Below are 22,500 nucleotides of genomic sequence, written 5' to 3' on the forward strand. Positions count from 1 at the left end.
TTAATTAAATACTAGGAATACTGCAGTACGTGCAAAAGCTGAGAGCTTCAAAAAACAGATGAGTTTTTCCTGTTTTTTCTTCCTTTTTCTATTAAATTGCTTGTATTTTCATTCCCGTTTTGCAACAACACACTTGTTGACCTCTGAAATGAGAGAAGAGCGATGCCTACAGAGAGAGAACGTGCACGGTCATGTGCGTGCTGGATGCACTAAAGGAAGACGTTTTAAATGGCATGTTTACAGTGAAAACGAGAGTGGGACTCATTTTGTAATTTGCTGTGTATTAACTAAAACAAAAGGTGCATCGATTCCTGTGATGTTCTTCAATGTCTTGATTTGTGAGTCCAACGCACAAAGATATTCCAGATATTAAACAGAAAGCATTTGTAAAGCTTGAACACAGTAATATTATGAATTGGAATCCTGTGCAGTACGTGCAAAAGCTGAGTTTCAAAAAACAGATTCCTTTGACCATGTTCTGCTTATTTTCACTATTAAATTAACTATTAAATTGCTTCTATTTCCAGCCCCTGTTTTCAACTCACCTGCTGAATCCCGTCCACCTTTATATTCACGATGTTTTCATATTAACTATCCTCCTAGATGGAATAAAGAGCGTGGTGCTAAAGCTGATAATGCAATGCTTTTAGCTCCTCGTTGGAAAGCCAATTGAAACGCTGGTTACCTTATTAGAGTGAAATGAAGTTACATGTGTGATGCAGGACGTGATGAAAACGATACATTACGCCGTAGCTGTAATAGACAATTACCCAGGACTCAATGAGAGGATCTGCGTGTGTGTGTGTGTGTGTGTGTGTGTGTGTGTGTGTGTGTGTGTGTGTGTGTGTGTTGTGTGTGTGTGTGTGTGTGTGTGTGTGTGTGTGTGTGTGTGTGTGTGTGTGTGTGTGGTGTGTGTGTGTGTGTGTGTGTGTGTGTGTGTGTGTGTGTGTGAGTGTGTGTGTGTGTGTGTGTGTGTGTGTGTGTGTGTGTGTGTGTGTGTGTGTGTGTGTGTGTGTGTGTGTGTGGCTTAGGGAGGATTGATCAAGAGCTGCTGTTTTTGTCATGATACACACACACACATATGTACACACAGAGTCAAGGCTTCCCACAGTGTGGAGTGTGTGAGTCACACAACAATCGTGACTTGAGACGTATGAGTCATATGGCAGAGTATAGATGTCGAGCAACTAATGAATGAATGATTGAATGGGTGAGTAATCAATGTTTTGTTGGCATTCCCAGCTTTTGTTTTGTGCCACAGATAGTATGAATACATGAGGCTGGAAAGCTGCAGACATCATGTGTATTCTGCAGATCACAGGGATATCTGTGGCTAAGATACAGAGTAGTACTCGGATATTTCACTTCACTAAAAGTCACAATAACAGGGAATAGAAAACCGCGGTAAGCATACTAGAGCCTCTTTTAAATGTGCAGTGCATTAGTTTGAGTTAATGCAACTCTCAAGATCAGATGGATACAAATGTCTTGAAGATTTGGAACTTGTATATTCTTATAACACAATATATTGAATATCCTCCTGGGACCCAGCCCACTGTAGTGGACATGTTGTTAACATGCATCTCCTTTTACTCTTTTGAGCTACTCTATCAATCCCTGATTTACTGTACAGAGGACATCCTGGTCTTTCCAGTGATATGTCATTGGTTCAAATTGCATGCTGGGAAGTTCCTCTTTCTTTTCATCCAAAATGGCCGGCATACCAAAAACAAAATGTCGTAGAAGCAGGAGGAGAAGTCAAATATTGTTGAATAATTGTCATTTTTACCATGAAAATCATGTGTTCTTGTTTATTAACATGCGAGGAACTATATAATTAGTTCTGAAAGCAATTCAATAATTCAAGTTTTCAAATAACAGCTCTTTTATAAATGTCTAGTGGACGTCAGGACCATCTTCATGGACTTTATGACTCAATATTGTTGCAGGAGACGGAACTGAAGCAGACATTTTCTGTACCAGAAAGTTCAGGGAGATTCAGATGATGAGCTCTCAGATGATGAGAGAGATGAGGCTTTCACACCTGGGATAGAAGAGGGTCAAGAAGAAGGGGGGGGGAATGCAGGAAGCTCCATGAGCGCACAGATACATACAGAGAGACAGATAGGGACGAGCTGGAAAGACATGGCCCCCTGTGGGCCAAGAGTAGCACGTATGTCTTATTGTTGTTTGTATTTGAAGTGGAGCCATGATGAGAGTTGCCTCAGGAACGCAAGCTTTGTTTCTGTGAGCAGGTCAAATGGAGATCCATAAGACTAGTCAAGATGACCCTACAGCCCGTGCTGACTGGAGTCAATGAGATACTTTCAGTACATCGACTACAAAGTCTTTGAAGATCTGGAAAGATTCACCAAAAGACAAGCTAGTTTTGTTTTGACCAAATAAACAGCAACGTTCAGATCAATGACTCATTCATGTTTTAAATAAAGGTGAATGTATTCTTGTATTAATATCACTCTATAACCATAATACGTTACGTAGTCCATCTGTTAATTTTGGCTGTCTTTTCAAACTAATATGGTCCCGACGTCCTCTTCAGTGGACATACTGTAACACTTTAAGATAAAAAAAGTCTAAATTGCAAGATGTTCTTTTAACCCTAGATACAGTAGGAAGGAAATCACAAATAAAGAGGGAAATTGGAAGACACCTTTTTTCCTCGGGTCCCAGGAGGATATATTGTATACAGAAGATGCAGCCTTCAACATCTTCACGATGTGTGTGTGTGTGTGTGTGTGTGTGTGTGTGTGTGTGTGTGTGTGTGTGGTGTGTGTGTGTGTGTGTGTGTGTGTGTGTGTGTGTGTGTGTGTGTGTGTGTGTGTGTGTGTGTGTGTGTGTGTGGTATTTGTGAAACAGTGTTATTATAATGTCTTCTCTCACGTCGGTCTCTGGAGATCTAAATGGAGAATTGTGTTCCAGTGAAGCCTGATATTAAACAAGATTGATTTGCAGACTGTGTGTGGTGTGTGTGTGTGTGTGTGTGTGTGTGTGTGTGTGTGTGTGTGTGTGTGTGTGTGTGTGTGTGTGTGTGTGTGTGTGTTGTGTGTGTGTGTGTGTGTGTGTGTGTGGGTGTGTGTGTGTGTGTGTGTGTGTGTGTGTGGGGGGGGGGAATCAGAAATCCATGAATATCCCATTACACGTTGTTTCTATACTTTATTACCGATCGCTCTTCATGTACTCTATCATATCCATTAATTAAAGAGACAGTTAGTTTTTCTTTCTTTTGCTTGACTGACTGTATTCTAGTGATTGAGTTGACAGTCCCCTCAAGGAGAACAGCAGCACATTTTAGCAAGGGCTCCAACCCAAATATGCTTAATTTGAAATGCTAAAGAAGTAAGAGAGGTGGCGTTATTTATACATCTTCTACCATTAGTTTCAGTTATGGGTAAAGACAGGATTGGATTTGTTTTGAATGCAGGGATCACCACAGCTATGACAGGAACATGGATGCATTTCATATCATTTTAATTAGTTGTAATCAGAACTTCAGGACACTGGTTTTGCAGCCTTTTCACAACATTAACATTCTGCTTATCTACAACAGGAGTGAATGGAGCTTCATTAACTCTCCTTCTGTGGTAATCCCCGTGTCGCCTCAGGGTGTTTGCAGACACACACTGCATTTTAATATACAACAGATCAAATACTGAGCACTCAAAGGTAAACACAACTTACATGAGAAAGACATCGAGCAAATTGGAAATAATATGGTCACAATATGCAGCTCGGAAATAATTCCTTTAGTTGTCTGAGTCGCAGGATGAATCTCATTTCCTCTGGCTGTGCTTCAGACGTGTGTGTGTGTGTGTGTGTGTGTGTGTGTGTGTGTGTGTGTGTGTGTGTGTGTGTGTGTGTGTGTGTGTGGTGTGTGTGTGTGTGTGTGTGTGTGTGTGTGTGTGTGTGTGTGTGTGTGTGTGTGTGTGTGTGTGTGTGTGTGTGTGTGTGTGTGTGATGAAGTTGATGTATCCTCAAATGCCAAGCCTCGGCCCATATCTGATCTCGATCTTACACACACAGCAATAGATGGAATGCTGTGCTGATATTTTTAATGAATATGTTTTACATAATTTAAGCACCTTGATTAAAGAGCCCTGCCAGCTCCTCGGATCACGGGCAAGAACCTGCGGCAACAGCTTTACTCCAGAAAGTTCCCTGTGAAAGGGTTTTAAAAAGAGGCCCTATTCTGCTTTTTGGGTGTTTTCTCTTTCCTGTATAGTGTTACGTTAGTGTGCATGGTCTGAAACGCCTCCATTGGACTCCTCACTAAGTAACACTCTCGCTCCTATTGACTAGCGCTCCAAGCCATTGTACGTGATAGGCTAAGGGGCGGGATATCTCTAGCAGTTGACCAATCACAACAGAGCCTGCCAGCTAACCAATCAGAGCAGACTGGGCTCTGGTTTCAGACAGGAGAGGAATTTTAAAGTAGAGACTCTACATACTGATATACACCTGAACATCAGCTGGAGAGGACTCTTTAAAGTAGAGACACTACATACTGATATACACCTGAACATCAGCTGGAGAGGACTCTTTAAAGTACAGACACTACATACTGATATACACCTGAACATCAGCAGGAGAGGACTCTTTAAAGTAGAGACTCTACATACTGATATACACCTGAACATCAGCTGGAGAGGACTCTTTAAAGTACAGACACTACATACTGATATACACCTGAACATTAGCAGGAGAGGACTCTTTAAAGTAGAGACACTACATACTGATATACACCTGAACATCAGCAGGAGAGGACTCTTTCAAGTAGAGACACTACATGCTGATATACACCTGAACATCAGCAGGAGAGGACTCTTTAAAGTAGAGACACTACATACTGATATACACCTGAACATCAGCAGGAGAGGACTCTTTAAAGTAGAGACACTACATACTGATATACACCTGAACATCAGCAGGAGAGGACTCTTTAAAGTAGAGACACTACATACTGATATACACCTGAACATCAGCAGGAGAGGACTCTTTAAAGTAGAGACACTACATACTGATATACACCTGAACATCAGCAGGAGAGGACTCTTTAAAGTAGAGACATTACATGCTGATATACACCTGAACATCAGCAGGAGTGGACTCTTTAAAGTAGAGACACTACATACTGATATACACCTGAACATCAGCAGGAGAGGACTCTTTAAAGTAGAGACACTACATACTGATATACACCTGAACACCAGCAGGAGAGGACTCTTTAAAGTAGAGACACTAGATACTGATATACACCTGAACATCAGCAGGAGAGGACTCTTTAAAGTAGAGACACTACATACTGACACCTGAACATCAGCAGGAGAGGACTCTTTAAAGTAGAGACACTACATACTGATATACACCTGAACATCAGCAGGAGAGGACTCTTTAAAGTAGAGACACTACATAGTGATATACACCTGAACATCATCAGGAGAGGACTCTTTAAAGTAGAGACACTACATGCTGATATACACCTGAACATCAGCAGGAGAGGACTCTTTAAAGTAGAGACACTACATGCTGATATACACCTGAACATCAGCAGGAGTGGACTCTTTAAAGTAGAGACACTACATACTGATATACACCTGAACATCAGCAGGAGAGGACTCTTTAAAGTAGAGACACTACATACTGATATACACCTGAACACCAGCAGGAGAGGACTCTTTAAAGTAGAGACACTACATGCTGATATACACCTGAACACCAGCAGGAGAGGACTCTTTAAAGTAGAGACACTACATACTGATATGAAAGCTTAAAATTAGCATAATAGGGCCTCTTTAAATGAATGAGCAGTCTGACCAAATACATCTCTAAGTGTTAAAGTGCAAACGTTAGTCAATTAGAGTCAAGATCATCACATCAGGTGATGATAACAAACCCTTAAATATGAAATTAGCTAGTCACACACACACACACACACACACACACACACACACACACACACACACACACACACACACACACACACACTATGTTATCAAAGCTGAACTATAGCTCCCTGCAGAGAGATACTAAGGAACAAAGGAACAGAAAAATCACGATTTAATGACTGGATTTTTTCCAATTAAAAAGGCAATAGCCAAGTTGTTATTCTTGAACTCATCGTTATCAAATAAATGATGGTTGCATAATTAGTTTTTGTTTTAGGGGTCCTAAGAAACGAGGAGTCACCAAATTAATGTTTGGTGAGGTTTTGAAAGTAATTGATTTTGTATTTGTTTTCAGAGATAAAAAAAGCACTTCTTATAAAGAACATCACAATGTATTATATTGATGACTTTAATCTATCTTCATGCTGAACCATTGTGCAGCATTTGTTCATAACAGGAAACAAAGAGTCCCAATTGCACTGAAGACCTTATTAATGAGACTTAATGGTCTGTTTTGGAACTTGAACAGAAAAAGTGCAGAGATTGAGGCTGCCATGTTAAATATACATCTCACTTTAACACTAATACAACTCTGTCTCTATTTCAGGGTCATTACATTTTGTCTTTCAGACTTAATATAAATGACCAGAGGTGTAAAGTTACCAAGTAGATTTACTCAAGTACAGTACTTAAGTGGTACTTGTACTTTACTTGAGTATTTCCATTTTCTGCTACTTTTTACTTTTCCTCCACTACATGTATTTAATCCCTTTAGTAACTTCACAGATGTGGATGAATGATGTGAAATCTAATCAAGTGTTAAATCAGACTTTAGTTCCACCTGGAGTAAATCCACCAGCTACCCTGCAGTATACAAAGTCCTTCAAACTAGCTGCTCCTTTACCAGCTTTGAGAACACTTTCATGATCAATCATTATAAAACATATCATATATATTATTCTGAAATGGACCAATCTGCACAACGACTACTTTCACTGTCGCTACTTTCACTATATTTAGATGAGAATACTTTTCTACTTTCACTTGAGGAACATTTTGAATGCAGGACTTTTACTGTAACAGAGTATTCCTACACTCTGGTACTTCTACTTTTACTCTCTCAAGTATACAAGATCTGAGTACTTCTACTTTCACTCAAGTACAAGATCTGAGTACTTGAGTGAAAGTAGAAGTACTCAGATGAGAGTTCATTTGAAATAACTCCAGAAAGTTGCCTCTGTTCAATGCCTCTTCGTTTTCCCGATGCCCACGTAACGGAATCCCCTGCTTTGCACAAAATAAAACGAGGTCTATTACTACCTTAATGTGCTCTCTATTCCTTTCCACAAACGACCTGTTGCAAGCGTCGTTGTTCAGCTGGTTAACAATATTTCCCCGTCCTTGATGGCTTTGTCTGAAGCCTTCGGTTTTGCCGAGCGCCGCAGAATGTGCCCTGCTAGCCCCGTGTTTCACACAACACTGTGAAATGTGTTTCCAGTCTTTAAAGCCCGTTTTTATAAATCGGTCCTCAGCAGAGGCGGATTTAGGATTGTAGGAGATCCCGGGCTTAGCCCAGGAGTCGTTGGGTTGGGGGGGGGGGGGGGGGGGGGGGGTGCAGGGGTACAGTGCTATTTTTTATAAGTGGGGGGTGGACCGAACATCCTTTAGGGGGGTCGTCGCCTCCTCTCGGGGGTTCCGGGGGCATGTTCCCCCGGGAATTTTTTTTTTTAAATATTGAAGTTGAAAGCATCAATCTGGTGAACTTTGAGAGCAACATTAACCCTACCTTAATAACACCTTAAAGCGGACAAAAGGCACTGGAGAACACTCATTAACACCCTTTAATGAAGCAAACTAATGCCTTAACTCACTCAAATAGTCGTTTACTTATTAAGGTGAAACGAATGTGCGTAGAGTTTTAAAGGATGCGGATAGTCTCACCTTGATTCTGGCGCATTGCTTATCGTTTTATAGATCTATTCTCATCCACCATCTTTGTTTGTGACGTAAAGAGTGTAACGGCCCGTCCACACAGCGGCGTGCGTTGACACTTGCCGGCGGGCGTGTCTGACACTCGACCAACAACCAATCACATGAATCTCCTGCCCCTGACACACAAACAGCGGTTTGATTGGCTAGAGCTTGTACTGGCATATGATTCGATTGGCTGACGCTTCTGCCAAGGCGTCAAAAGTTGAACATTGCTCAACTTTTGCAGCGAGCCACGCCAGCAACGCTCCGCGTCGCTTCCCACGATGCAGTTCGGCTAAAAGTGACGTCACCCCATTCAAAGTGAATGGGCAGAAGCGTTGGAAGCTTCGACGCACGCCGCTGTGTGGACGGGCAGTAAGAGTCACGTTTCTGAATCGGACACTCTGAGTGGATGCAGTCACAGCCAATCGGAGTCTGATTCAGAGGGTTGCCTGTCAGTTCTGTTGTTATGTGTACTGAAACGAGAGCCGGTATAATTCCACGCGTGAAAACAAAATAAAAATTGGAATACGTTATTTTAGTGTCTTAAAAGTAGACTGAGTTATGAAGGGTTAACGTTACATCTTAGGATAATTTTTAGTCATGTTCTGTATACATACTAACATATAAGGGTATACTTAGTGTGGTTACTCCATGTTTACTAGCTATAACATTAACGTTACATCACTCTTTTTCACTTCTTACTCAGTCAGCCAGAGTGCAGATATCACCATTAGATTCACAAACCTGAAACATCATCCATTTCTTCACTGCTGGGGATGACATTGTTGTCAGCTGCTGATACTGCTGCTGCTGCACTGCTGCTGCTGGCAGCCGGTGGCTGCTTCAATGACAATAACTTTCTAATATCCATAACTGTATAGGCTATTAGCTTAAAACTCGTCAGGCACTAGGAAGGATCACTTCTTCTTCAGGGCAGGCTACGCAGTACGCAGGCTAATGTCCCACAGTGGCTGCCTCTCTGGTGGACTCCGGTACTGTACATTACTCCCGAGACGTTTTTTTAAAAAAAAATTTTAAAAAAATTATTTATTTTTTAAGTGAAACATCCGGGGCTTTTCAGAAAACATCCGGGGCTTGAGCCCAAGTAGCCACCCCCTAGCGCCGCCACTGGTCCTCAGTGGTAGCTTCGGGAAAATGTCGACATGCCTTACAAAAGACAGCATCTCTTGAGGTGCTGTATTCCAGCCATGGGAAAAGTCCATACCACCTGACAGAAAAACACCGGGGCTTGCCGGCTAAGGTTGTGGGTGGGAAAGAACCGAGTTTGGGCTGTGTCGCTGGTTCATCTATTGTGGACAAATCTGATGGGGCCTTGATTTCCAAACCAGCATCCTCTTCCAGCTCCACAGAAACCGCTGCTGAAGTAGTCTGGGCTGCTGAGGATGATGACTGAGCGACTTCAGAGTCATCCTTCTCCGTTCTACGTCTTTTTGTTAAGAATTTGAATAGAGTACTTTGTTTTTCCATGTTGTCATTGTCAAGCTAGTTTCAAACTGTCAAGGCTACTGATAACAATGAATTGGCGCCTGCGCAGTGGATGGAATCTGAGCGCCGCTCGCGCCTGTGGATGCGATTGGCGGGAGTGAGAGTGGCACGCACCTGCCATTCAAAATAAACTGACGCTAATATCTGAATTTGTAAAGAAGTAGTAAGATACAATGATTTTCGAAAAATAAAAAAAGTATTGAAAGTCAGACAATTTACAATATACATTCACTGGCTGCTGTGACATATTTTCCAGATACTTTTTAAGCCTTTTGGTGGGTGCAGACGCGTAGCTGTGGGTGCGGGCCCACCCACAGCTACAGTACGCCTATGCTATATAAAACATTTTGCTCCCTGCATTACACATGAAACATGCTGCTGTGTGAGGCAGAGAACCTGTTGAGCCGATCAAAAGCATGACTAATTATCTGTCATTAAAGCCACATCCGCCTGTAAATTAGATTTCTAATTGACCTTTACTTTGACCATCACACTGCATCAGTGTAGTGTATGGAGGGATGTGTTACGTAACACCAAATTAATGCTGTTTGACACGAGTATACAAATAAATTGACCTTTTATTTCATTACACCCCCTGCAAGGCCAAGTTGTTGGTAACTGCAGAGAAAGCAGGTTTATATTAAAGGAGACTTCATTATGTCGCCCTCATTAGGCCTTTGTTTGGTCAGTGATAGAAGAAGTATCAGATCCATTTCATTAAAACTAAATACTAATACCAGACTGTGAAAATACCACACTGCAAGTTAAGGTCCTGCATTCAAAATGTACTTAAAGGGGACCTATCATGCAAAATGCACTTTTTGATGTCTTTTATACATAAACATGTGTCCCCGGTGTGTCAGGGAACTCACGCAGCATCAGAAAATAAAACCCTCTCTCTTTTCCTCCGTACCCAAATCTCTAAAAACGGGGAACAACAGAGCTGATTCAGATTTGCCTCCGATATGACGTAATATCTGAAATGTGGACCCACGGCCCAATCAGAAACGTTGCTATCAGAAACAATGCCCGACTGTTTTGGACGTAATATGGTCGGTGTTTACATTAGCATCGCTAACACTCAGAGCTAACCTGTACTGGAGAGCATGTGTGTGAAGAAGCAGGAAGTAAAAAGGAACTCACCTTGTGGTATAACCGGCAAGAGAGAAAGCCTTTGAGCTCCAGACTGTTTCAGAGAGAATCCTTGATAATCCATGATATGGCGTTTCATCACGGCAGCATTTAGTTTAGACAGTAGCTGCCGGGTCCCGCATGAGCTCAGACCCCTCCTTTTTATTTAATCAATTTCATTTTTTAAAGCTTTATACCCCAAATCAGCACTTTTGAAACAGGAAGTGAAATAGAGGGATATGAGGCGAGGCTAGAATGGGTGACCTGTTTGGTATTTGGAGCAAAACACTTCATAGACATGTTTTTATATATATCTGAGACCTATGCTATTGCCTAAAGATAGCATGATAGGTGACCTTTAAGTTAAATGCATGTGTGTACTGCAAGCAAAGGGAAGAGTTACAATATTGATGATGCATCAATTATGAAATTAAATACAAGTAAATAAATATAATTATTCTGTTCAGATCAGAAATCCTTTATTTATCCTTTGGAGATTTGCATGATAACAACAGCAGGTAAGGTAAGGAAACACAAAGAAAAAGTGTGTACACGTTATTGTTCACATAATAAGTAAAAATGTATATTGCAAAGCCATTACAAATAAAACATATTATTGGTTTGAGTATTTTTACTCAAGTATTTACTTTTTTTCAATTTTTTTTATTTCAGTTAGATTATTTTATTTATTACATTTTGAGGACATTTATTTTCCTTTTGTATTATTTTTTCAATATTTTCTTCGTGCTTATCAGCTAGTATTGTAATCTCATCATACTGTCGTGTCCTCGGTGTCGGTATCTCTTACCCGTTAGATCAATATATTTTAAAACGTTGCCTAAAATGGAAATATCCAAGTACTTATCTAAATGTACTTCCTTTCACTCCTCTGCTGAATATCTCTTTTGTGCCACAGTGACAAGATCTTTTCAAAAGGAAGCCAATTTGATGCATGAAATATCAGATTGAAAAAAGAGCAAGGCCTAAAGAAAAACCAGACAAACACTGGCACAGAAAACTGAAGGCTGAACATTTTGACGTCGACATTTTGACTTATCGGAAATAATACGCTTCTTTCACCAATACTCAGACACATTGAAGACCGCACACACACTCTTAAATATCATTTTCAGTCCTCACCTCCTGCTCAGTTCACCTGGATCTTTTTTATTTCGTGATATAGGAGTTACAACACAAGTGCATACAAGTAGAGTGTCACAGATTCACAGAAGACCATAAGGTTAATTTATAAGTAGAGACAAATGTAGGAGCCATGAAACGTGTTTTGATAAATTAGTTTTGTAATAGTTTATATTTGGGTAATGGTTTGTATTATTATAAGATATTTGTTTGATCGCTGTGTGTGTGTGTGTGTGTGTGTGTGTGTGTGTGTGTGTGTGTGTGTGTGTGTGTGTGTGTGTGTGTGTGTGTGGGTGTGTGTCCTAGCATTACTATACTTGTGGGGACCTAAATCTGTTTACACAGTCACGTGTTGGGACTCGCCTCCCTTATGGGGACAAAATGGAGGAGAATCATTCATTTTAGGGTGAAGACTTGGTTAGGTTAAGGGTTAGGGTTAGGTTAAGGGTTAGGGTTAGGGTTAGGCATGTGTTGGTTATGGTTAAGGTTAGGATAAGTCTCCAGGAAATGCATGTAAGTCAATGTAATGTCCCCTGAAGTGATGTATACATGGTGTGTGTGTGTGTGTGTGTGGTGTGTGTGTGTGTGTGTGTGTGTGTGTGTGTGTGTGTGTGTGTGTGTGTGTGTGTGTGTGTGTGTGTGTGTGTGTGTGTGTGTGTGTGTGTGTGTGTGTGTGTGTGTGTGTGTGTGTGGTGTGTGAGAGAGGGAGAGGGAGGGAGACACACAGGGTCGTTGTATTTTTTGTTGACCGCAAACTTTAGGATTGCTTTGATTATTATTACAATGTCTACGTTAAATAAGTTGATCATCTCATTTTTCATTAAACTACATAATTATTCATTGTAATTTTGATCTCAGCAAGTTCTTTGTTGATAGCGTGTCATACAATAGCAAACTCTCAGAGACTTTGTTTGTTTCCTGCTGTCGTTACAACAAAGGACAAAATATACATGGTGATACAGTTCAACGGGATTTTGAGGGAAAGTCTCCTTCTCTCTCCTTCTCCACCAATCATCTGTGACAGCTGGAGACAATGGCAGCTCAACTGAGGTGTGGGAACGAAAGGAAGAAGGAGTGGAGGAGCAGCAGACGTGTTAGTGATGAGAGAAAGATCCGGAGACAGGCTGAGCGTGTGAAAAGATCATTGTACCAAATGTAATTAGGCACAGATGGGGAGGGGCTGCAGAAATGAGGGTGCAGACGAAGAGGTTTCGATGGAGAAGGTTGAGGAGCCGTGTGCAAAATATATTATTCTGAAATGGACCAATCTGCACAATGACTACTTTTTACTTTTGTTACTTTCACTATATTTTGATGAGAATACTTTTCTACTTTCACTTGAGGAACATTTTGAATGTAGGACTTTTACTGTAACAGAGTATTCCTACACTCTGGTACTTCTACTTTCACTCAAGTACAAGATCTGAGTACTTCTACTTTCACTCAAGTACAAGACCTGAGTACTTCTACTTTCACTCAAGGACAAGAACTGAGTACTTCTACTTTTACTCAAGTACAGGATCTGAGTACTTCTACTTTTACTCAAGGACAAGACCTGAGTACTTCTACTTTCACTCAAGGACAAGACCTGAGTACTTCTACTTCTACTCAAGTACAAGACCTGAGTACTTCTACTTCTACTCAAGTACAAGATCTGAGTACTTCTACTTCTACTCAAGTACAAGATCTGAGTACTTCTACTTTTACTCAAGTACAAGACCTGAGTACTTCTACTTTTACTCAAGAACAAGATCTGAGTACTTCTACTTTCTCTCAAGTACAAGATCTGAGTACTTCTACTTTACTCAAGAACAAGATCTGAGTACTTCTACTTTTACTCAAGTACAAGATCTGAGTACTTCTACTTTTACTCAAGTACAAGATCTGAGTACTTCTACTTTTACTCAAGTACAAGACCTGAGTACTTCTACTTTTACTCAAGAACAAGATCTGAGTACTTCTACTTTTACTCAAGTACAAGATCTGAGTACTTCTACTTCTACTCAAGTACAAGACCTGAGTACTTCTACTTTTACTCAAGTACAAGATCTGAGTACTTCTACTTCTACTCAAGTACAAGATCTGAGTACTTCTACTTTTACTCAAGTACAAGACCTGAGTACTTCTACTTTTACTCAAGAACAAGATCTGAGTACTTCTACTTTTACTCAAGTACAAGATCTAAGTACTTCTACTTTCACTCAAGGACAAGACCTGAGTACTTCTACTTTTACTCAAGTACAGGATCTGAGTACTTCTACTTTCACTCAAGGACAAGACCTGAGTACTTCTACTTTCACTCAAGGACAAGACCTGAGTACTTCTACTTCTACTCAAGTACAAGACCTGAGTACTTCTACTTCTACTCAAGTACAAGATCTGAGTACTTCTACTTTTATTCAAGTACAAGATCTGAGTACTTCTACTTCTACTCAAGTACAAGATCTGAGTACTTCTACTTTTACTCAAGTACAAGACCTGAGTACTTCTACTTTTACTCAAGAACAAGATCTGAGTACTTCTACTTTTACTCAAGAACAAGATCTGAGTACTTCTACTTTTACTCAAGTACAAGATCTGAGTACTTCTACTTTTACTCAAGTACAAGATCTGAGTACTTCTACTTCTACTCAAGTACAAGATCTGAGTACTTCTACTTTTACTCAAGTACAAGACCTGAGTACTTCTACTTTTACTCAAGAACAAGATCTGAGTACTTCTACTTTTACTCAAGTACAAGATCTGAGTACTTCTACTTCTACTCAAGTACAAGACCTGAGTACTTCTACTTTTACTCAAGTACAAGATCTGAGTACTTCTACTTCTACTCAAGTACAAGATCTGAGTACTTCTACTTTTACTCAAGTACAAGACCTGAGTACTTCTACTTTTACTCAAGAACAAGATCTGAGTACTTCTACTTTTACTCAAGTACAAGATCTGAGTACTTCTACTTCTACTCAAGTACAATACCTGAGTACTTCTACTTTTACTCAAGTACAATCTCTGAGTACTTCTACTTTTACTCAAGTACAAGCTCTAAGTATTTCTACTTTTACTCAAGTACAAGATCTGAGTACTTCTACTTCTACTCAAGTACAAGATCTGAGTACTTCTACTTCTACTCAAGTACAAAATCTGAGTACTTCTGCTTTTACTCAAGTACAAGATCTGAGTACTTCTACTTTTTTTTTTTTCTTTTTTTTTTAGTCAATGTATTGAACATGTCAGAAACAAAACATACAACAATAATAAAAATAATATATATATATTCTTTTTTTCTCACTCATAATAATACTATAACAAAGTACAACAAAAATAATACAATAAAAATAATTCTGTCATGTTCAACAGGGGCAAGAAGAAGCTTAAAAATAACGTTTCTGGTCCTCCGCCCTCTAGCATACATTTCCCTTATAAATAAAATATTAGGTCATCGTCATCAGCGACATGTTTGTCTTGTTAATGTGTTTGTTTTTTCTTTTACTCAAGTACAAGATATGAATACTTCTACTTTTACTCAAGTTCAAGATCTGAGTACTTCTACTTTTACTTAAGTTCAAGATCTTGAGTAGTTCTACTTTTACTCAAGTACAAGATCTGAGTACTTCTACTTTTACTTAAGTTCAAGATCTGAGTAGTTCTACTTTTACTCAAGTACAAGATCTGAGTACTTCTACTTAAGTTCAAGATCTGAGTACTTCTACTTTTACTCTAGTAGAACTCAAACGCAGAGACCCAGTAGTGCCCCATTCTCTTGCACTATTGAATCAGTTGTATCTGTTTGATGTCCTGCGTTGCTCTGTTGGAGGAGCCGGTGACTTCAGGTTGTCATTGCCGCATCTACACAGTAGCTGCTGTGCACATGATGATAATGCCTTGAATCTTGAAAAAATGTAATCTTGGAGTGGAGGTGATCGTAACATATTCAAATGTATATATTCAAGTACAAATATGTTAAAAAATTAAATGTACTTAGTTACTTTCCACCACTGATATTGCACAACCTTCTAATCTACAGCATGATGCAACATTATAACATTTACACACGTTGCTGCACTTCATTACTCACTAAAGCGGGTTTGAAACCTGCTTTCCATGCAGCTATTCTAACAACCTCGTCTAGCCTGCCCTTGCATGGGTGTTATGAAATAAAAGGTCCATTTATTTTCTGACCTGTGTCACACAACATTAAATGAATGTCATGTAATGCATCCTGGAAGCAGTCAAAACATCACATATAATACATAAACAAGGACACAATCACAATCAATACTGTTGCTCAAAGGTGGGGTAGGTACGTTTGAGAAACCGGCTCGAGATACACTTTTTGTGATATTCCATGGAATGCTCTGAACATCCCGATAGCAATGAATATCTGAAGTGCTTTGACAAAAAATCCATATATAAATGTCACCTCTGGAAGCCGTGGTGCTGTAAAAAGCACGACCAATCATCTGATTGGCTAAAGTAACTGGATGGCCTACCTGCCTGTCAGCCTTCCATCTGGGCACAAACTGATCTCGTGCCCTCATTGGTCATGTGCGCGTTCGTGTGTTGGAGGAGGGGCTCTGTGAGGAAGTGGCAGATTTGTTCCGCCTGTGTATTTTCAAATTCTAGCGCACTCGAGCTGGTTTCTCCAAAATTACCTACCCCACCTTTAATGTGCATTTTGCTCACAGTTTACTCGGGTCTGAATGCAGGGCCTTTACTAGCAACCCAGTCTCACGGCATTTCGTGTTCACCAACACGATGTCCCCCTTTTATTCGTGTTGCACGGCACGATTTTAAAAACAATGTATTTCTACTGGTAATGTGTTTTGTGCCTGCAGCACGTCTTTTTCTCCGGTCGGGTCGTGGAAGACCGGAAGCTGTGTGGTTCATAAAAACATGTTCTTATCAATATGAAGCCACAATTATTGCTTTTATTTTAAATCGTATAATTTTGGACTTTTGTTGCCGTCTGTGAGGAAAATAAATGGCTCAGAGCCTCAGAATACTGAAATCTGTATTTTTTAAATCTTTCTTTCCTTCTAATTTGTTATTCTTTTCAAAAATAACACACTGTTATTTACTCACCAATAACACACAATTATCCTTGCTTTTATTTATTGGTTTAATTCCATAATCTCTGGCTTTTTTGGCGTCCGTCAGAACTGAGAGTAAAAAGGTTGAATAGTCGGTTGTTGATATCTTCCCTATAACACGTTGTTGTTTAGTTGTTCTGTGAAATGCCGACACACTTCTTTGCATTACTTTCACCGACAACAGAGTCCTCCTCGTCGGGGTTTACACATATATCCCTTAGCTCAGTGGTTTTCAAACTGTGGGTTTTCAACCCCTGGTGGGTCGCGGAGGTACTGCAGGGGGGTCGCGGGAAGATTTTTTTATTTTATTATTTTCTCCTTTTAGCTTTGTGAAGCACCTTGAGATGACGTTGTTTTTAAAGTGCACCTATATAAATCAAATGTATTGTTATTATTATTATTCAATTGTAAACAAACACTGCTCAACAATATCTCATTGGTCTGTGGGCATAATGCTGCCTTTTGCAACATCCTACTTGTGTGAGATCGGCTTTTTCTGCTGTTGCTGCCATCAAAACCAAATACAGATCAAAGCTGAACTTTGAGAATGAACTGAGTGGCCGTCTCAAAACAAGTCATTGATGAGCTATGTGTGGAATAGGAATGGTAAAGTGATGTGATCGTTTGCAACCTGCAGTAGAAATAGTAGTTAATTAATATATTTTCATTAAAGAAATTTGAATTTAAAAATCTGCTACTCTGGGAAGAAGGCCAACCAGTTTTAATTAGGCCAAATTAATTCACAGTATCTTACAAGCACTTTTGTTTATGTGTAATCCATAATAAAATATAAATATAGTTGGATCTTTGTCTTCTTATTATTAGCAGAGAAAATGTAATGTTTTTACAACAATATACATTTAATCCTACCAATATAGATGGGAACCAGGTTGGGGGGTCCCGAAAATATTTCCAATACCCAAGGGGGTCCCGACTGAAAAAGTTTGGGAACCACTGCCTTTGCTAAAAAGGAAGTTGATGGTGGCTGTTACGGCCCGTCCACACAGCGGCTTTGGAAAAAGCTTGGAGCTGGGCTTGTCTGAAGCTCGACCAACAACCAATCACATGAATCTCCCGCCCCTGACACACAAGCAGCGGTTTGATTGGCTAGAGCTTGTACTGGCATATGATTTGATTGGCTGACGCTTCCACCGAAAGCTTCAGAAGCTTCAAAAGTTGAACATTGCTCAACTTTTGCAGCCTGAAACGCCAGGAAAGCTCCACTCTGCTTCCCACAATGCAGTTCAGCGAAAAGTGCCATCGCTGCTGTGTGGACGGGCCGTAAGTGTTTATGATCATCATAAAATGTGCTACAATGGATTTGCACGAGAGCGGCAGAATATAAGAATACTTGCAATGATGCGTAAAGAATATTGAATTTGCAACTTGCAGTGGTTTAATTAAAACAATTATTCAAGCAATGTAGCATTGGCTTTACATAGGGTTGGATGAGCCATAAGAGACCAATTAAAAGAAGCGAACACTGAGATATCGTTAGTTTTTAAGTCTCTAATGTTCTGGAAAATAAATGGATATACATACATACAGCGTCTTTATTAAACTCTGCCCTGCTTGCATTTGTAGTCTCGAGGCCGAAACAAAGATAAATGGTTAAGAAAACATTGGTAACATCTTTAAGTTCTTTATTTCTAAGAAAACTACCCAGGGACGGGAAGTAAAACACATACTATATGCTAAATTGTAATTTTTAGCCAACAAACTCAACATGCAACAGGCCAACTTTAACATTTAGAAAGCTGATACCGACTCTCTCGTTACCATGACATCCACGTATTCTTAATCCCCAGGTGTAATGTACGTTCAAGGCTCTTACATTGATTAAAGTCTTATGGTAAATGTAGTATCCTTGGTTCTTGTCTTCCATTTCTTTCGGGGGCTTTGTTGACGTTGCAAATGGAGCTGCTTTGACGCAAGAACAAATCTTAATACATCTGACAGAAAAGTGTAATCGTCATCATTCTCCTCTCGTCTCCGTTGAAAGTGTTTTGCTTTTCCTTTCCTCTGATCTTCTCTCTGTCTTTGATGATGTGCAGTCTGAATGACTTCTCTGATTCCCTTAGGTGGATGAAATGAGAGCAGGTATCCTCTCTCTCTCTCTCTGATTCACCGCTTCAAAGACATGAATGTTGCTGTTCTGTGTGCGCAGGTAAAGGCGATCTGATTGGCTCGGACTCCCTGACGAAGGAGCAGGTGATTAAGACCAACGCCAACGTGAAGGCGCTGACGTACTGCGACCTGCAGTACATCAGCCTGAAGGGGCTGCGCGAGGTCCTGCGCCTCTACCCCGAATACGCCCAGAAGTTCATCTCAGAGATCCAGCACGACCTCACCTACAACCTGAGGGAGGGCCACGGCGCCGACGTGAGTAACACAGAGAGAAGGACTCATCTAAGAGTTAATAATAATAGTAATATATGGGATTTTTATAGCGCTTTTCCTAATGCTCAACGACGCTTAAAGAGTTGGGATTGGATTATTTGGATGAGACTTTTGCAAACTGGCCCTTAAAGGGGACCTATCATGCAAAATGCACTTTGTGATGTCTTTTATACATCAATATGTGTCCCCGGTGTGTCAGGGAACTCACGCAGCGTCAGAACATAAAACCCTCTCTCTTTTCCTCCGTACCCAAATCTCTAAAAACGGGGAACAACGGAGCTGATCCAGATTTGCGTCCGATATGACGTCATATCTGAAATGTGGACCCACGGGCCAATCAGAAACGTTGCTATCAGAAACAATTCCCGACTGTTTTGGACGTAATATGGTCTTTGTTTACATTAGCATCGCTGCTAACACTCAGAGCTAACCTGTACTGGAGAGAGTATGCACTTCTGAAATAGAGGGGGATGAGGCTAGAATGGGTGGTCTGTTTGGTGTTTTGAGCAAAACACTTCATAGACGTGTTTTTTATATATCTGACCCTATAATATATGACTAAAAATAGTATAATAGGAGAGCTTTAAGAAAACAATAAAGTGTTGTTCATTTCAATAATCAATGTAGACTGCCCCCGTAGATAATGGGGGGGGGGGGGGTTGGATTTAAAGTGGGAATAAGAAGGGAATACTTTTAATTCTACAAATCATTTCAACCCTTCTTTATCCAACACTGAGGATTGGGAAAGGAATAAGAGCATTTTGTATGACTTTATCTAAAACCTACCGTAGTTTGGAGAGGTATTTAGAGGATGAAGTGGCTGAAGGAGGGGACATGCTTGGTTCAAATGTTAAAGGGTCAATGGAAAGTCTGTAGAGTCCACTGTACACAACTACAGTACATACTGTAACACTTGTTGTGCAAAAGACTAAAAAGGCTTGGTGATACAACAATAATAAGTTAAATGTTGATACTTTATCATCATTATGTTTTTGTTGAATTACGACCTTGCAAAGAAATACACGAATAAGAAATAATTTATGGCAGATTACGCATTTAGGGTAAGTATGCACACCCTTAAAACACGACTTAGTCTCTCTCACAACAAACGTTTCTTGTAAAAACAGAACAATTGAGTATTAGGTAAGAGGACATATGTTGTGATAATATCAACACAAAATTAAAAGGATTTTGAGAAATCATCCATATTCATAATTTACTTTCACTAAAAAATGCATAGGTACAGTACAGTGAGATAGAGACCTCCTTGACAATAGAGACCTACTCGAATGTAGATTGGAGGTGAAACAGGATTCAATGATTCATGTCCCTTAGGAAACATGAGCTTTATCCTGTGAACGTTACTCCGTGAGGCAGGAGCTTTTATTCAAAGCACGTGCAACATGATCCAGCATGTTATAAAGAAGACCCACATTCAAATATGACATTGTTACGTCCCGGCTCGTGGAAAGTGGGAGGTAACATATAACCAGTTGAAATTGGTAAATAGGAAGTTGTTTTAATGAATGCTCACAATAAAGTTGTCAACAAACCGCCTCAATCAAAACAAAAAGGCCACAAAGGCACCGGCTTGAATAAGTAAACAAAGGAACTAAGGGAGACTCTTTAAATAAGAGTTTACAAGTTGGAGACAAACTAAATAGCTAACAAACGAAATAACCTAAAGAAAACCTCACTTCTAAAGTGGGATAAAAAGAATAAGGCCGTCTCCAAAACACAGCCTGGGTACAAGTTAACCACAGTTATCGTTGTACTACAAGATAAACAGAGTTATAAGAACAAGCACAAATATACCACAACTAGTTAACCACCGTTAACAGAAACTAACACCGAGAGTACCGAAAGCCGTCTGCCACAGATTCAGACCTCTCTCGACTCACACGGTGCCCACGGTCTTGTAGCTGTCCCCGGAAGGTGTGTGCGGGGATTGGAGCGTCGGGCCCGGCATGCTCCAATCCAGATCTTCGGTCACGCCTACCGGGGGAGGGACAGGAGGCCGGCATCCAATGGCGTCTGGGCAACGGCACAGCTCATATACATATAACACACAGCTGCAAACACTTACAGACAGGTTAATGGGCAGATAGAAGGCGGGCGGACATGGCAGGCGGTAAATAAAAGCAGTGAGGTCCGTTATAAATAACAATAAGAAGAACAAAGTAAAGATTTGTACTCCTGGTTGCATCAAGACCTCTGAATACAGCCCACCAGATCACACACAGCTCTCCAAGAATACATGAGCCTGTGCTAATGGGGAGACACCTTAAGATGAGCTCTCAGACACTACTGTAAACCACACACACACACACACACACACACACACACACACACACACACACACACACACACACACACACACTGCGCCTGTGGCTGGTGTATAGAAATAGATCAGGACAAAAAGTGAGAGAATCTTTTTTGTGAAACTTTCAGAATGTCTTTACACAGAGGATTTTTCATAATAGGTGACCTTTAAGAGGGGTCCTCGTGGATGAAAGCTAAGCATGACCTCTCAGACACTACTGTAAACCACACACACACACACACACACACACACACACACACACACACACACACACAGATCAGTGCAGCTTCAAAGGGCTTCTTCTACCCAAACACACACACACACTCTGCGCCTGTGGCTGGTGCAGCACAGAGGGAGGAAAACACCAGGACCAGAATAGCTCCGTGCTGCTGTTTGAAGCTGTCCTGTAGCTATAAATACAGAGCGGGGGGGGAAAGCACTGGCTGTCCCCGCCTGACTGTTGCTAAGATTGGATCCTGCGCGATATAAATAGCCCAGCCAGCCGAGGAGGAGGAGGAGGAGGAAGAGGAGGGGAGGGCGAACTTTCTCTTCTTCACACGCGTCTTTTCCACTGCAGTGCCATGTGTTTCTCCTGTGCACGCTTCCTGCAGCATGTGAGCCTGATGCTGTGTGTGTGTGTGTGTGTGTGTGTGTGTGTGTGTGTGTGTGTGTGTGTGTGTGTGTGTGTGTGTGTGTGTGTGTGTGTGTGTGTGTGTGTGTGTGTGTGTGTGTGTGTGTGTGTGTGTGTGTGTGTGTGTGCAGTAGTCCATCTAAGTTAATGTATGCGGCTCAGGCGAGTGTGATTGTATAGAGAAGCCTGCAGAGAGAAAGCATCTCAACTCGGTTGAAAGGAGGTGAATGGATGTTTAGAGCAACATAAAGAGATGTGTTAGACTTGATAAAAGATGTTAGGGTGAAAGGGGAAAGCAGGGATTGAAAGGGAGTGGAAAGGCTTTTGTAGGCATGGAAAAAAGGCAGAGGTTGTTGTTAAGAAAGCGTCCTCTGGCTGTGGTACTTCTGCAGATGGACTGTTATA

General features: G+C 40.7%; 1 protein-coding gene across 1 annotated transcript in view; it reads left to right on the forward strand.

The window, feature by feature from the left end:
- Positions 1-12,687: 12,687 nt before the first annotated feature.
- LOC117533531 (potassium voltage-gated channel subfamily H member 8-like) overlaps positions 12,688-22,500 on the forward strand; it is a 20,386-nt gene continuing 10,573 nt past the window's right edge. The window contains exons 1-2 of the mRNA XM_034197317.1: positions 12,688-12,784; positions 18,909-19,123. Coding sequence (XP_034053208.1) covers positions 12,688-12,784; positions 18,909-19,123 — 312 coding nt within the window. The remainder of the gene's footprint in view (positions 12,785-18,908; positions 19,124-22,500) is intronic.

The sequence above is a fragment of the Gymnodraco acuticeps genome, unplaced genomic scaffold, assembly GCF_902827175.1.
Source record: "Gymnodraco acuticeps unplaced genomic scaffold, fGymAcu1.1, whole genome shotgun sequence".
Taxonomy (NCBI): Eukaryota; Metazoa; Chordata; class Actinopteri; order Perciformes; family Bathydraconidae; genus Gymnodraco; species Gymnodraco acuticeps.